The 13,790-nt window shown below is 38.5% G+C and overlaps 1 protein-coding gene across 4 annotated transcripts in view; it reads right to left on the reverse strand.

Annotated features, from left to right (window-relative positions):
- Window positions 1-238: 238 nt before the first annotated feature.
- Window positions 239-13,790, reverse strand: part of arhgap29a (Rho GTPase activating protein 29a) — a 36,689-nt gene continuing 23,137 nt past the window's right edge. For 3 of the 4 annotated variants that reach the window (XM_077509277.1, XM_077509280.1, XM_077509281.1), the window contains 16 exons: window positions 12,674-12,738; window positions 12,488-12,598; window positions 12,318-12,398; window positions 11,551-11,733; window positions 11,324-11,461; window positions 10,426-10,592; window positions 9,248-9,417; window positions 9,029-9,142; window positions 7,443-7,535; window positions 7,198-7,361; window positions 5,669-5,857; window positions 5,434-5,571; window positions 5,082-5,317; window positions 4,038-4,353; window positions 3,847-3,958; window positions 239-2,369 (listed from right to left, as the gene is read on the reverse strand). In XM_077509277.1, coding sequence (XP_077365403.1) covers window positions 1,483-2,369; window positions 3,847-3,958; window positions 4,038-4,353; window positions 5,082-5,317; window positions 5,434-5,571; window positions 5,669-5,857; window positions 7,198-7,361; window positions 7,443-7,535; window positions 9,029-9,142; window positions 9,248-9,417; window positions 10,426-10,592; window positions 11,324-11,461; window positions 11,551-11,733; window positions 12,318-12,398; window positions 12,488-12,598; window positions 12,674-12,738 — 3,164 coding nt within the window. In that variant the 3' untranslated portion in view covers window positions 239-1,482. The remainder of the gene's footprint in view (window positions 2,370-3,846; window positions 3,959-4,037; window positions 4,354-5,081; window positions 5,318-5,433; window positions 5,572-5,668; window positions 5,858-7,197; window positions 7,362-7,442; window positions 7,536-9,028; window positions 9,143-9,247; window positions 9,418-10,425; window positions 10,593-11,323; window positions 11,462-11,550; window positions 11,734-12,317; window positions 12,399-12,487; window positions 12,599-12,673; window positions 12,739-13,790) is intronic. The other variant, XM_077509279.1, reaches the window with a different exon arrangement.

Consider the following 13,790-nt stretch of genomic DNA (forward strand, 5'->3'; position numbering starts at 1 on the left):
TTGCCATTTTGCCACACGGCATCAACTGAAAATGACAACACGTTAGGACTGGTTCAGAAAACAAATGAGCCATAATTGATTTTTTTTTCTCCATTAATGTCAGAGAAGACGATCTTGTAAACATTAAACGTAAGATTCACTGTTTAGCATAACTGTTCTTCTCCAAAGACATTTTGGAATTTGCAGTTGAGACTTAAAAGGATCCCATGAAGGGAAAAAAAAAAAAAAGAAAACTTGATTGAAAGTTGCGATATATATTTTAATAAGTTACAAAGTATGCTTGTTCAGATGTACCTGTCTTTTCCCATCGAACCATTTGAACATTCCGACAACCTTGCAAGTCACCATAAAAACATTTAAGCATTTAAACATTTGAAGTAGATCCTGTAACCTACAAAAAATATAAGCCTTTGATCTGCGTTTGTTGTAAAAGTGAAGACTTTTTTTTTTTTTGCCCCGTAAAAAGATTCTTAGGGTCACATGTTCAACTGTATAAAACAATGATGGTGTCCATTAGCAGTATTCCACTACAGGTGCCACACAGAGCAAGTACATTTTTAATGCAAATGGAGAAATGTTAAAAAGTTTTTTCTTTGTGTAACAGTATAAACGAATGATGGTATCACAGCTTAACAGCTTTGTGCACCATTTTTGTTCTTTTCAGTGTTGTGGCTACATGTTCTATTGTAACAAGTCAAATACATACTTTTTGGTATATAAACAGTGAGTCCGGAAGAACGCTACTAAATAGTCACATAAAATGCAATTGCACAGTTTAAGAAGAATTATAAATAGTCCAACCTGGTGCCAGTGTAGTGATCGCAGAATAATAAATCGTCAATTTGTCTCTAAAAATATACACCCTTTTAACTCATTCACTGCCAATGACAACTATAGACGTCAAAATTCCAAGCAAACAGCCAGTGTTAATTTTGAAAAATAATAATAATAATAAAAAAAAAGAAAATTTAAAATAAAAATTTTAATAATAATAAAAAAAGAAATTTGAATTTAGTTTTAGTTATAGTCTTCTGACTAAATTTAATTAAAGCCTTAGTCATAACTCAGTCACCTGATAGTATTTTAGTTTTAATCCAGTTTTAGTCAAAAATAAAGAGCAATTTTAGTCGACTAAAATTGGCTTTTGGAGGCCGAGACCCAGTATGTGGTCTCAGTAAGACCAAGACCGATCACAAGAACGTCAACGCCCGTCTTGTAGGGTAACAGGAATCCGTTCTACGCACGATGGTAGCACTTAGCAATGAAATTGTTGTCATCGTTGTTATTCATAACTACAATGATTAATAACTATGAATGAAAACAATGAAAATCCAAATTCAAATTTCTTGTCAAAATTTGCCCTGGCTGTTTGCTTGGATTTTTGACGTCTATAGTCGTCATTGGCAGTGAATGAGTTAAGTGCGTTTTTGTTTGCATTTTGGGAAGAAAAGGATTTTTCCTTGAGCCATTAGACATCTGATCTCACACAAAATGAGCTTCCCGATGTTCAACCCCTTGCAGGTGCCTGGATCTCAGTCTCTGGTACACCGGTCTGGCCTGGTTTAGGCCCGCGTCCTCTGGACTCGGGCTGTGGGATGGCGAGGCGGCTGCCGGCTCCGCCTCCGCGTCCTCCTCAAGAGGCTCGTCCACAGACACCTCAATCTCCAACTCCTCGTCCTCGTCATCGTTTTCAGCGCTGTTAGCTAATGCGCCGAGAGGTTTAGCTTGACCCCCTGATGGAGGCTTGTAGAAGGTTCCAGGTGGCGGTTGGAGGGTCCTGGAAGCCCGGTAGCCCGTTGAGACAATGTTGTACTTGGTTACATTCTCCTCCCTTCTTAATGTCCTGCCGGGTCGCAAAGACGTGGGCACCGGCATGCTGTAAGGTCCGTTTGTCTTGAAGTCCTCAAGAGACAAGCTCGAGGATTCTCCTGACGCAGGAGGAGTCACGCTTGCATCATCCGCGTTGGAAACATATTTGGTTGTTCTCGAAGCAACATCGTGGTGCTTGTATTGTTTGTCCCACGTTCTGCGCAAGGTCTGGGTGTCGATACACGTGCTGCGGTAGTGCGCGCCGGCTCGCAATTTGCTCGCGTCCGTTTCGTCCACCTCTTCGATGGACTGGATGCAGCGGTCTCCTCCTTTTCTGTCATCTTCATGCAAGCTGGTCCAGGTGGGATTCTCGTCGTCTTTGTCTCGACCGTGGCTCCGTTCGAGCGGCATGCTGGCTGGCCGGGTGGAGAACTTGTGACGGTGCGGCCGTAGATGCACCCTGGTCGTGGGCGTGACGTGCGGAGAGCGGCCAATGCTTCGCTCGCTGGGTTTCGCGACCTCACCGACCCCGTTGAAGGCCTCGGAATCCACTTGGTCGCCTTCAAAAGGACATAAAAGTGCATACAGCATTAAGAACATGTTACATATACAATAGTTCATCTCTTTTCAATGTACTTTGTTTATAATGAACATATACAGTATATGAGTTTCACTTTATGAATTGAGCTGCTGATATAAATGTACGTTTTCAACTACATTCTAATTTATTGAGACACATTTGCAGATGTAAAGAGAAATATAAAAATGAAAGATCGATACCACTAGTTACCGATACTAATACCAAGTACAGATACCATTAGTATACTGTTTTTCTACACATAAAAAAAAGAATCAAATAAAAAAGATTTTCAATTATTTTATCAGAATTACCACTAGTTACTGATACTAATACCAAGTACAGATACCACTAGTATATGGTGTTTCTACACATTAAAAAAAAAGAATCAAATTAAAAAAAAAAATCAATAATTTTATCAGAATTACCACTAGTTACCGATACTAATACCAAGTACAGATACCACTAGTATATGGTGTTTCTACACATTAAAAAAAAAGAATCAAATAAAAAAAAAATTCAATAATTTTATCAGAATTACCACTAGTTACCGATACTAATACCAAGTACAGATACCACTAGTATATGGTTTTTATACACATAAAAAAAAGAATCAAATAAAAAAAAAATTCAATTTTATCAGAATTACCACTAGTTACCGATACTAATACCAAGTACAGATACCACTAGTATATGGTTTTTATACACATTAAAAAAAAAGAATCAAATAAAAAAAAAAATCAATAATTTTATCAGAATTACCACTAGTTACTGATACTAATACCAAGTACAGATACCACTAGTATATGGTTTTTCTACACATTAAAAAAAAAGAATCAAATAAAAAAAAAAATCAATAATTTTATCAGAATTACCACTAGTTACCGATACTAATACCAAGTACAGATACCACTAGTATATTGTTTTTATACACATAAAAAAAAAGAATCAAATAAAAAAAAATTCAATTTTATCAGAATTACCACTAGTTACCGATACTAATACCAAGTACAGATACCATTAGTATACTGTTTTCCTACACATAAAAAAATAATAAAAAATAATAATTTTATCAGAAATATCCATAAATAAATAAATACATAATATACAACTAAATAATTCTAATTTCTAGTTCCTGAACCAGTTCTGGTTGCCAACGTGAGTATGATGCCTTGAAATAAGTTATTATTTTAATATTGATGATTATGGCTTACAGCTTACGAAAACTTAAATATCCTGTCTCAGAATATTAGAATATTTCCTCAGACCAAGTAAAAAAAAAAAAAAAGCCATAATCAGCAATGTTAAAACAAGAAAAGGCTTGCGCAATATTTCAGTTGATTTGTAATGAATCCAGAATTTATGGCATTGACTTCATCACAATATTCTAATTTTCTGAGACAGTCCTGTATATTCCTGCTTTGTTGTCTATTTGTAAAAAAAAACAAAAAAAACCTAACCATGTTTTAATTCTTTTCCTTCCTGGTCAGCTGGAAGTAGTACAGAGTCATACTCGGGCAACAATTGATATGGCGGAGTGGAGGAATGTCTCTTGAAATCCTTGGCGCTAAACTGCAATGGGTAGTAGAGAATACAGATCAATGATACACCAATTATTAATTTAGCTTATGTATCCGAACTCCTGCTTTACCTCCTGGATGTCACCAACAGACTTTGAGTGCCTGCTCAGATGCTGCTCTTTTTCCTGGGTTGGAGGTGGCATGTCGAGTAACGGTCGAGCGCAAAGCTCAGTGGGCGAGTTGCCCGTCAGGGGACTGAGGGGGGTGTCGAAGATCATCTGGTAGTGTCTGATGAGGAGCTCGACGATGAGCGCCTGATAGGGGTAATCCACCACCGAGGAAAGGGACACGTCGGCATCTGCCTGCCGCGGCTTGATGAGCGTTGGGCCAAAAATGATCCCCAGGTTTCTTGCCGGCATCTTGTTTTCCTCAGATCGTTCGGTCACCCTGATGGAAGATGAAAATCTTGGTTCCTCACAACATCAAACAGTGGTGTCAAACATAAGGCCCGCGGGCCGGATCAGGCCCGCAATGGCGTTTAACCCGGCCCGCACGATAATTTGGTGAAGTTAAAAAAAATTTAAAAAAAATTAATGTCGGACTAATTAATCAGCCACAATCAAAATATATAAAACTTGTAACTTCACAAGCAGTTCTCAGATGAGCAATGCAACTTGTACGGGTGAATCGTCCTTGATGTCATTATTTTACACACAATTTAAAGTTACGGTTTGTTTAATTATTATTATTTTAATCATAGACCGACAAACGTGTTAAATACGACACAAATTCAATTACACTGTACTGGTAACACAAATAGATATGACAAGGATTAGCGTCCTTATAACGTCATTAACTGCGCCACGCAATGCATTCTGGGAACAATATATATGCAAAACAGGTAGATTTAACACGTCTCGGACTCAGTGTTGGCGCGTTCCATTTGCAATTGTATTATTTTTTGGAACAATATGATGACAGTTGAGCTCTGTAATTTAGGGCTGGCACACAAATACCGAAAATCTGTGTATAATTGACGGCAATCGTTTTTAAGTTATATACCGTTATTTTACTGATGCGGCCCACTTGGGTAGTATATTTTCCTCTATGCGGCCCCTGAGCTAACATGAGTTTGACACCCCTGATCTACAACATAAAAAGATTTTTCAGCCTACCGGTGCAGATGCTCAATCAGGAACTGCAGTGTCTTGTAGTGAGCTGGCGGCAGCTGCCGCAGGAGGTCCTTGAGCTTGAAGAGGACGCGGTTGAGCTCCACGCCGACCTGAGCTGGCGTCACTGGGGAGGAGCTGAGGCGAAATGCCTCCAAATCCTCCACAATTCCACTTTGGCTTTCTTTGGCCAAACCGATAAGCTCGTTGTAGTAGCGGAAAAGGATGAGCGGCTCTGGGAGCTGTACATTTTGGAAAAATGTCAACAAAAGTGCAAAATATTAAAGGAAAAAACGTTTACAGATGAAATGTGAAATCAACATACATGATCAATGACAACCGTAAAGCAGTAGCCTACCTGTCTCAGGTAGAGTTTGAGCACGTTGCTGATGTCGTGGGGGTAAAGGTCAGACATCTCAACCAAGTCCTTGCCATTCTCAAATGCTTGGCACAGTTTTTCCACGCGCGACTTGGCACCGTTCAGGCGGTAAATACCCTTTGCAGCCCAAAACCGTTTGTTTTTTTTTACATTAAATATATCGCATAGAGCATTTTCAAAAAAAAATGTAACTGAACCACGTTTTTGTAAATACCTTCACATTGAGAGCTCTGGTCTCTATTTCCGAGGTACATTTGCGGATGATGAACGGGATGCCATCTTGGCTGTTGTTTGCCGTCTGCATGAAGTCAACACCAAAGAGGTGGAGCTTCCTCTGGAGCTTCTTATGACCGCACTGGATGGCCAAACTCTCCAGGCACTTCTTGTGGCAGGCTAATGAACACTGGAAAATCATTGAAATATTTCAGTTAATCATTTGAACAGTATAAATACCTTAAACAAGAAATATAAGCTGGATTGTATCCAATCAAATCAAACTTTATTTATATAGCACTTTCATACATAAAAATACAACTCAAAAGAGCTGTGCAAACATCCATACATAAAAGCATGGTGGGGCACAGAGAAACCATGTGAGGAAAAGGATAAAAGGGAACAAAATAAATAGCTAAATGCAAAAACCTAAATGACAGTAAGATCAATGGAAATAGGAAAACAATCATTTGAAAGGCAAATTAACTTCCTCTTTTAAAAAAAATAACAGTACCACTATAAGTTCCCTTAAAGTGGAAGTCAACCTGAAACATTTCTTGACAATAATATGTTATATGTGGCCACACTAGTCGAAACATGACATTCTGATTAATATAACATTTGTGAAATATGAGTTATGCAGCAAAATCTAGCCATTTTTATCCATCTCCGAGGGCGGCCATTTTGCCACCTACTGTCGACTGAGGATGACATCACAGTTGCTCAGGGCAACGACCAATCACATCCTGTTTTCTGAAGCTGAGCTGTGATTGGTTGTTACCCGAGACCTGAGCAACTATGATGTCATTTACATTCGAAAAGAAGTGAGAAAATGGCCGCCTTCTGATATCAACAAAAATTGCTGGATTTTGCTGCTTAATAAATATTCCACTAACACAATATTAACCAGCATATCGTATTTAGATTAGTGGTATATAACATTATTGACAACATTTTTTTTTTTGGTGGTGGTTACTTCCCTTTAAACTTAATGAAATTAATTCAAAGCATAATGCAGACGAAAATGGAGTAAATCCACCAGACGCCTTTTCTGCCGTCTAACCTTTTGAACTAATTTCATGGAGCCATTCCAAGAACTGAAGCGCTTGCATTCTTCCATCACTTACTTGTCAACGCACCCAGGCAGCATTATGTAACCCACATTTCATTTCAGGGGAGAAAATTCCATTAACCCTTTGTTCGTATACAGTATCTAATAAATATGGAAAGAAACTTGACCTGGGGAAAAAAAAATAGTGGGGGCACAGAGGGGTGATGGACAAAAGGGCTTCAGTTTCCACTGGCTGCTTTCCCCTAAGTTTAAACTTTCCCTTTTTGGATATTCTGATGAGTGCAGGGGTGGTCATTCTCCCTCTCTCTCTCTCTTTTTTTTGGGGGGTCATCAAAAGTGATAAAGAAGCTATTGTGAAGCTTTGGCAATGGTCATCTGGAACATTGCTCATACTCAAGAGTCCAAAAGCTGGGGGGAGAAAAAAAAAAAGAAAAAAAAGAAGAAAACACCAAAGTTACCTCTTCACATTCTGCTCCTTGAAACACCACCAGCCCGTCACACTCTCGACACTTGGAGAGCGCTCGAAGTTTCCTCAGCTTGTGCGATTGAGCGGCTTTGGACATCTGCGTGTTTCTGAAAGGACGTGGCGAGCTGGCCGCCTCGATTAAAAGATCACTTAAACCTGAAACGTGCGCGATACATATCTGAGTCATGCATGTCGAAAACGCTAAATCAACATTTGCGAACGTTTTGCGTGACGCACCGTTATCAGAAGGAGATTGGGGCTCATCCAGGTCATCGGCAGATGACATGGTGCCAGTAGAGGGGGATCTGGGTAATCTTCTTTTAAAGTCTCCTGGACAGTAAGACAAGACATACAACTAAGTCCATATTTTTGTTATGCAGCCAAGTCTAACCGATTATAGAGCCGACAAAACAGGCAAAAAAAAGTGCAATTTCTGGAGAAATTGTGTGGGAATGCTGAAAGTTGAATGCTAAGATTTGAATGCATGTGTAATGCTTATGAAGTAAATTGAGAGATGAAATATGAAATTATGACCGCCTGGTTACTGGTCAATGCACTTTACCAGTAAACTAGACTAAGTGCAATTTCTGACGAAATTGTGTGGGAATGCTGAAAGCTTAATGCTAATAGCTGAATGCTAAGATTTGAATGCATGTGGAATGCTTATGAAGTAAATTGAGAGATGAATTATGAAATTATGACCTCCTGGTTACTGGTCAATGCACTTTACCAGTAAACTAGACTAAGTGCAATTTCTGAAGAAATTGTGTGGGAATGCTGAAAGCTTAATGCTAATAGCTGAATGCTAAGATTTTAATGCATGTGGAATGCTTATGAAGTAAATTGAGAGATGAATTATGAAATTATGACCTCCTGGTTACTGGTCAATGCACTTTACCAGTAAACTAGACTAAGTGCAATTTCTGAAGAAATTGTGTGGGAATGCTGAATGCTTAATGCTAATAGCTGAATGCTAAGATTTGAATGCATGTGGAATGCTTATGAAGTAGATTGAGAGATGAATTATGAAATTATGACCTCCTGGTTACTGGTCAATGCACTTTACCAGTAAACGAGACTAAGTGCAATTTCTGAAGAAATTGTGTGGGAATGCTGAAAGCTTAATGCTAATAGCTGAATGCTAAGATTTGAATGCATGTGGAATGCTTATGAAGTAAATTGAGAGATGAATTATGAAATTATGACCTCCTGGTTACTGGTCAATGCACTTTACCAGTAAACTAGACTAAGTGCAATTTCTGAAGAAATTGTGTGGGAATGCTGAAAGCTTAATGCTAATAGCTGAATGCTAAGATTTGAATGCATGTGTAATGCTTATGAAGTAAATTCTGAGATATTATGTGAGATTATGACCTCCTGGTTACTGGACAACGCACTTTACCAACTGTGCCACCGAGCAGTATCAAGACACCTGGTAATGATGATAAGTTATATGTATAAAAATGGGTGTGGAAAGTGTACTTAGAAAAAGTTAAACGTATGTCCCATTGAAAATGAATGGGGAAAAGTTTATTTTAAACGTTAAATTGTGCAAATACTGTAAGTAATGTGGAATCAGACGATAGACACACCCAGCGGCGTCAATTTTTTAAGCTAGTTGAAATTTGAACAGTATAAATTGGAAGTATTATGTGAGAGTTTAAACGCGGCAAAAAAAGTGTGGAGAATAAAAATCAGAATAACATATGAATGCTGAGGCATTCCCAAAACAAAAGTTATACACAACATATTATTAGTCCGTAAAAGGGCATCATACAAGTGAGTATTCACCATCCTTTTGATGGTGGCAATGAAATGCTTGCCTGGGCTCGCAGTTGGCGAGTCCATGGATCGGGACTCGCTGCTCCCTCCTACACTTTCCGAGTCGCTACACATTCCTCCGCCCTGACTCGAATTCCAGGTACGGATCCGAAGTGCTGCATATAAAAAAAAAAGGTTACTCTGACATCAGTGATGTTCCAACTGGCATAATATGTCAAAATCATCCCGAAATGAGAATAAAATATAGTCTGCAGAAATACCTTGGATGTCGGTACTGCTGTTGGAGCGCCGCTCTGCAATCTTGGCTTGTTGGGCGGTGTTGGAGCCGTCGGTCTCATCTGTACCGAACAGGTCGGATGTCATGGATCCTTTTGACAGGTTACCGTGGGATGAGTGACTGCCACTTAGTGTGTGTTGGGTGAGATGGATTCTGGTAGAAGAGATGACACATTGAAAATTATATGTAATGTTTGAAGGAGCAAGAACGGTTTAGTATATTTACATACAATTCATTTTCATGACATGACAACAAGCCACACAGAGTAACGAACAGATTAGACATGCTAAGTGGCTAACCATTCAAACCAGTGCTACATTTATTGTACGGTCTTTGTTATAGAATGTCGGTCAAACACAAAAGTTTTAAATATAGACTGCGAGGTTCCGTTTCCACATTCAGCAAGTTCAGTCTTTTGATTAGGGAGTAGGCTAAGTAAACGATTCTCTTGTGCATCAAACGTGCGTTTGAATAAATGTACATTCCCTCACTCAGCATTTTCATGATAGCAAGGAAGGATAACCTTTCCCATACTTGGGAAATTTGCAGACTGACAGTTTTTCAACAGTTTTTTTTCTCTTGAGTTCAGCAAAAGAAATGCAGTCACTCTCCTGCGATAATAGGTCAATTGTTTTGTATTTTTTTTCCCCAGATATGATTATCTTACCAGTAACCCAAATGCTTCCAAGTTGAGCTGGTGATATCTGTGCTTTGAGGGGATTGAAATCTAGTCGTTACTGTATTAATTGGGAATTGTGCAACTGATACTGAAATGAAAATCTAACCCTCTATTTTATTAAAAAGTGATGTTTTAATTGGCTTTTGATTTTTGATCTGTGTTTAATCAAAATAAAACATCTGTTTTTACTTTGGAAAACAATGACTGAACCGGTAGCATAGTACATCTATCCCTGTTTTTTTTGTTTGTTTTTTTAAAATACTATACGAATGCAAAGTACAAAATAAACACCAATCACTGGTTAACAAACAGTAATATGGGGGAAAATTTATTGAATAATCAATTGATTAAGTGATTCTAAAAAAAATTTAGGTAGTGACAGCACTATTCCTGGCTCAGTCTTACAATTTACCAGTATTCGGTTTGGGGACTAACATTAGAGAGCTCCATTGATGGGTGGTGGAGCACACAACAAGTCTCACCCTGTGCTTGATGAATCCAAATAGTTGGACTCCGAGGGCAACCTCCGGACAAACTCGACAAAGCGATGCCCGGGTTCGTACAGTTTGGCATTTTCACAAAGACTCTGGTGGTTGACAGGAAGTGATACAACCTGGGCCTGCTGGAGCTGGAACCAGTTGACTGTAACCTTGAACAGAAATGTCATTGGTGGTACGAGACTTTATTAACACTTCAAAATAAACATAATTAACTCTTTTACTGCAACACGTTAGTAAAAAAACAACCTCCAATGCCAGCGGATTTCGAGCATTTTAACTCATTTTTCGAAGCAAACAGAATATTGTGTTCTCTTGCTACATATACAACATGAGTACCACATGAAATATCGCATTCCATTCTTTCATTAGAAAAAAAAAGTATGTTTCTACCTTATTCCATTCTTTAGTAATCACCATTTGAAAATGGGTCATTTGAGTGACAGTGAGCGAACATTGAAAAGAAAAGATACATTTTCTCCACAACAGTGACTTTGGTACTAATATTTTTTGTTTAGTGACGCTCCGTCAAATCAGTTTTAATGTTACAAAAGCTTTGATCATTCACGTCAGCATTGAAAACGTTCTATTTCATCAGACTGCGTCATGTTTCATTGGAATTCGCAGCTCTAGTTAGGGCCCGAGCAGCTACCGCTGCCATCTGCTGGCCGTAGTTAGTGGGTGTTAGTTCTGATTTCACAGCTCATTGATCCGGCTGCGCTGCACTTGGACGTGGCACTGACCACTGATATATATTTAAAAAAAAAAAAAAAAAAAAAGTAGTTGACGTCACTTAACGTTCATGGCAGCATACATCGTGATTTTACTAAACATTATTAAACGTTTTTGGCGGTCAAAGAGTTAAAGAGACATCTGTACGTACAGCTTTAAGGGTGAGGTCGCATTGGAAGACCATCTTTCGGAGCTGAGTGATGATGTCACTCTTGGTGTTGGCAAGATGGACTCTTTCTTCCACGACATCGGTCTGACAAGCTTGGCAGTGTACCCTCGCCTCCTCAGCCTGAATCCAATGGAACATAAAGGATGCGCATTTTCTATTAGAAAAATGCTGATAACAGTATGCTAATAACATCAATTTTATGGCCAAACCTTCAGCAGCGCCTCATCTTCCAACCTGCGCCGCTTTTCGAGTTGTTTGACAGCCGTTGCTCCTCCTACTCCTCCGATTTGTTCCCCTTCCAGGCGGCTGGTCGATACCTTGGCCTTTTCATACTCCTCTTGACGCTGATCCTGCAGCATCCGAGCCTTTTTCAAAGCGCTGTCCGCCTCATGCTTAGTAATGCAAAAAAAACATTTGGCAATACCATTAAAATTGCATCTTAACTCATTCAAAGCCAAAAACGTAGAAGTGTTTTTAATACTTTTCCTACACTCCTAAAAAACGTATTTGTACGTTTTTTTGTTTTTTGTTTTTTTCTGCTAGGGCATACACAAGGGTTTGATACAGCCCCTGACATGGAGAGGTCGCTTAAAGCAATGGTAGTTATTCCAAAAAAACGTCCCAGAGTATAAGAGATCAGCCAGAGCCATGTTGCAACAAGTTCTTTTTGCCAGTGTTTTCACCAGGTTTGTGAATAATGATGAAACTAATGCTAATTGCTGCAAAACGGAAACAGCTACAAATATACTTTTTTTTTTCCTGATAAAAGAGGAGACTCTAATCTTTCCTTTGGTAGTTTTGCGTTTTTATAGCAATAGAACAGAATATTCTATGGACCTTGCAAAATCAGTCAACATCCAGCAAAACAGTCGGGAGCGAAGAGGGTTGTTTCAGTGAAAATGGTTGAGTGATTGTTTAATTTAATTTCTCATTTACCAAACTGCCATTTTAGAACAATATATAAAAAAAAAAATACCATTTTCTTCTGCTGTCTCTGCCACTGCTCCTTCATCTCTTTTCGTAGTTTGTCCAATTCATGTTTTCGTGTCACCAAAGGCTAGATTTAAAAACAAAAACAAAAAAAAACTACATTACTATTGTTGTGCCCATTATTCACTTAAGTTGAAAAGGGCTTTGTGGAGTTACCTGCATAAATTTGTTGCTTTGGAGCACTGCGGTGGTGTTAAGTACAAGCTTGCTGTATTCAATGTCATTTTTGAAGGCAGCCATGTAGATGTCACGGAAAGGCATGAATTCCTTGATAGACAGACGAGAGGGATCAGCAAAACAAACACAATATGTCTCAATATAGGCTGCAAATGATTGAATCACATGTTGACTTGCGAGGGTCTTTGCAGATTCAGCCATTTTGTTGTAGCTCTTCGCCAGCTCGATGTCTGGAAATACAACCGATACACATTTGTGACGATATAGATAGTATTCGGCTCCATTGCAAAATTAAAACATGTTTCTAAATTTTCCAGAAACATTTACTTGAAATAAAGTCAAGCAATGTCCTTGAGTCATTCATCAACAAATAAACCATTATCCATTAGAGGATGTGTTAAATAAACATTGTGCCTGTTTGCCTGATAACACGTACATTGTGCCACTTTTACAGAGGGCCCCTGTGTCACCATGCTGACTGGAAGAATGACTAAGTATGACAGTGAAACCATTCATTAACCACATCACATAATGTAAGTTCACACGCTGCATTCTCAGCCTTGAACAAGACGTTGAGGTAACTGTGGGGAAAAAAGAATCCCAGGAAATAGAACTTGATTTCATCTTCCAATTTTTAACAACCAACCAGTAGTTAGGAGAGGTGTGGGAAAATAATCCCAACCATTTTTTTTCATCTGCAATTTCAACAGTGTTCATATTTGATTTTAATTTCATCCCACTTAAAACTGCATAAAGTGTGAATTCCTGGCAATAGTAAAATTTTTAGTCCTCTCATGTTAGAATTTGAAAATTGATTTTAACTGGTGTAGATTCCGCCCCTCCCTTTTTTTTCTACATTAGTCAATGACAAGTCAGCTGACCAATGATGAACACTGTCTACAAATCACTTATTTTCATACACTTAGACTACAATTTCAACTTTTGGGTTGCTGGGAAATGAAAATGCAGACTTCAAGGATGGTATTTTTTTAGATCTTTTTTTTTTTTTTTTTTAAAGAAACAGTGTGTAGAATTTAGTGCCATCTAGTGGCTAACTAACCACACTCGGTAAGCCTACCAGCAATTACAACTAGTCGCAAAGTTCTTCTCCTTCGGATATCCGTAGCAGAAAGATGGCAGCGAAACACCCTCCTGTTAGGTGCAGCACAATCTATGCAACTGGTAATTACTAGACCTATGATTATATTAAAAGAATATACACAATGATATGATAGAAAATGTTTTTTTGCATTATTTTCTTTTGCATATTGCTGAAAGTAAC

The sequence above is a fragment of the Festucalex cinctus genome, chromosome 20, assembly GCF_051991245.1.
Source record: "Festucalex cinctus isolate MCC-2025b chromosome 20, RoL_Fcin_1.0, whole genome shotgun sequence".
Lineage (NCBI taxonomy): Eukaryota > Metazoa > Chordata > Actinopteri > Syngnathiformes > Syngnathidae > Festucalex > Festucalex cinctus.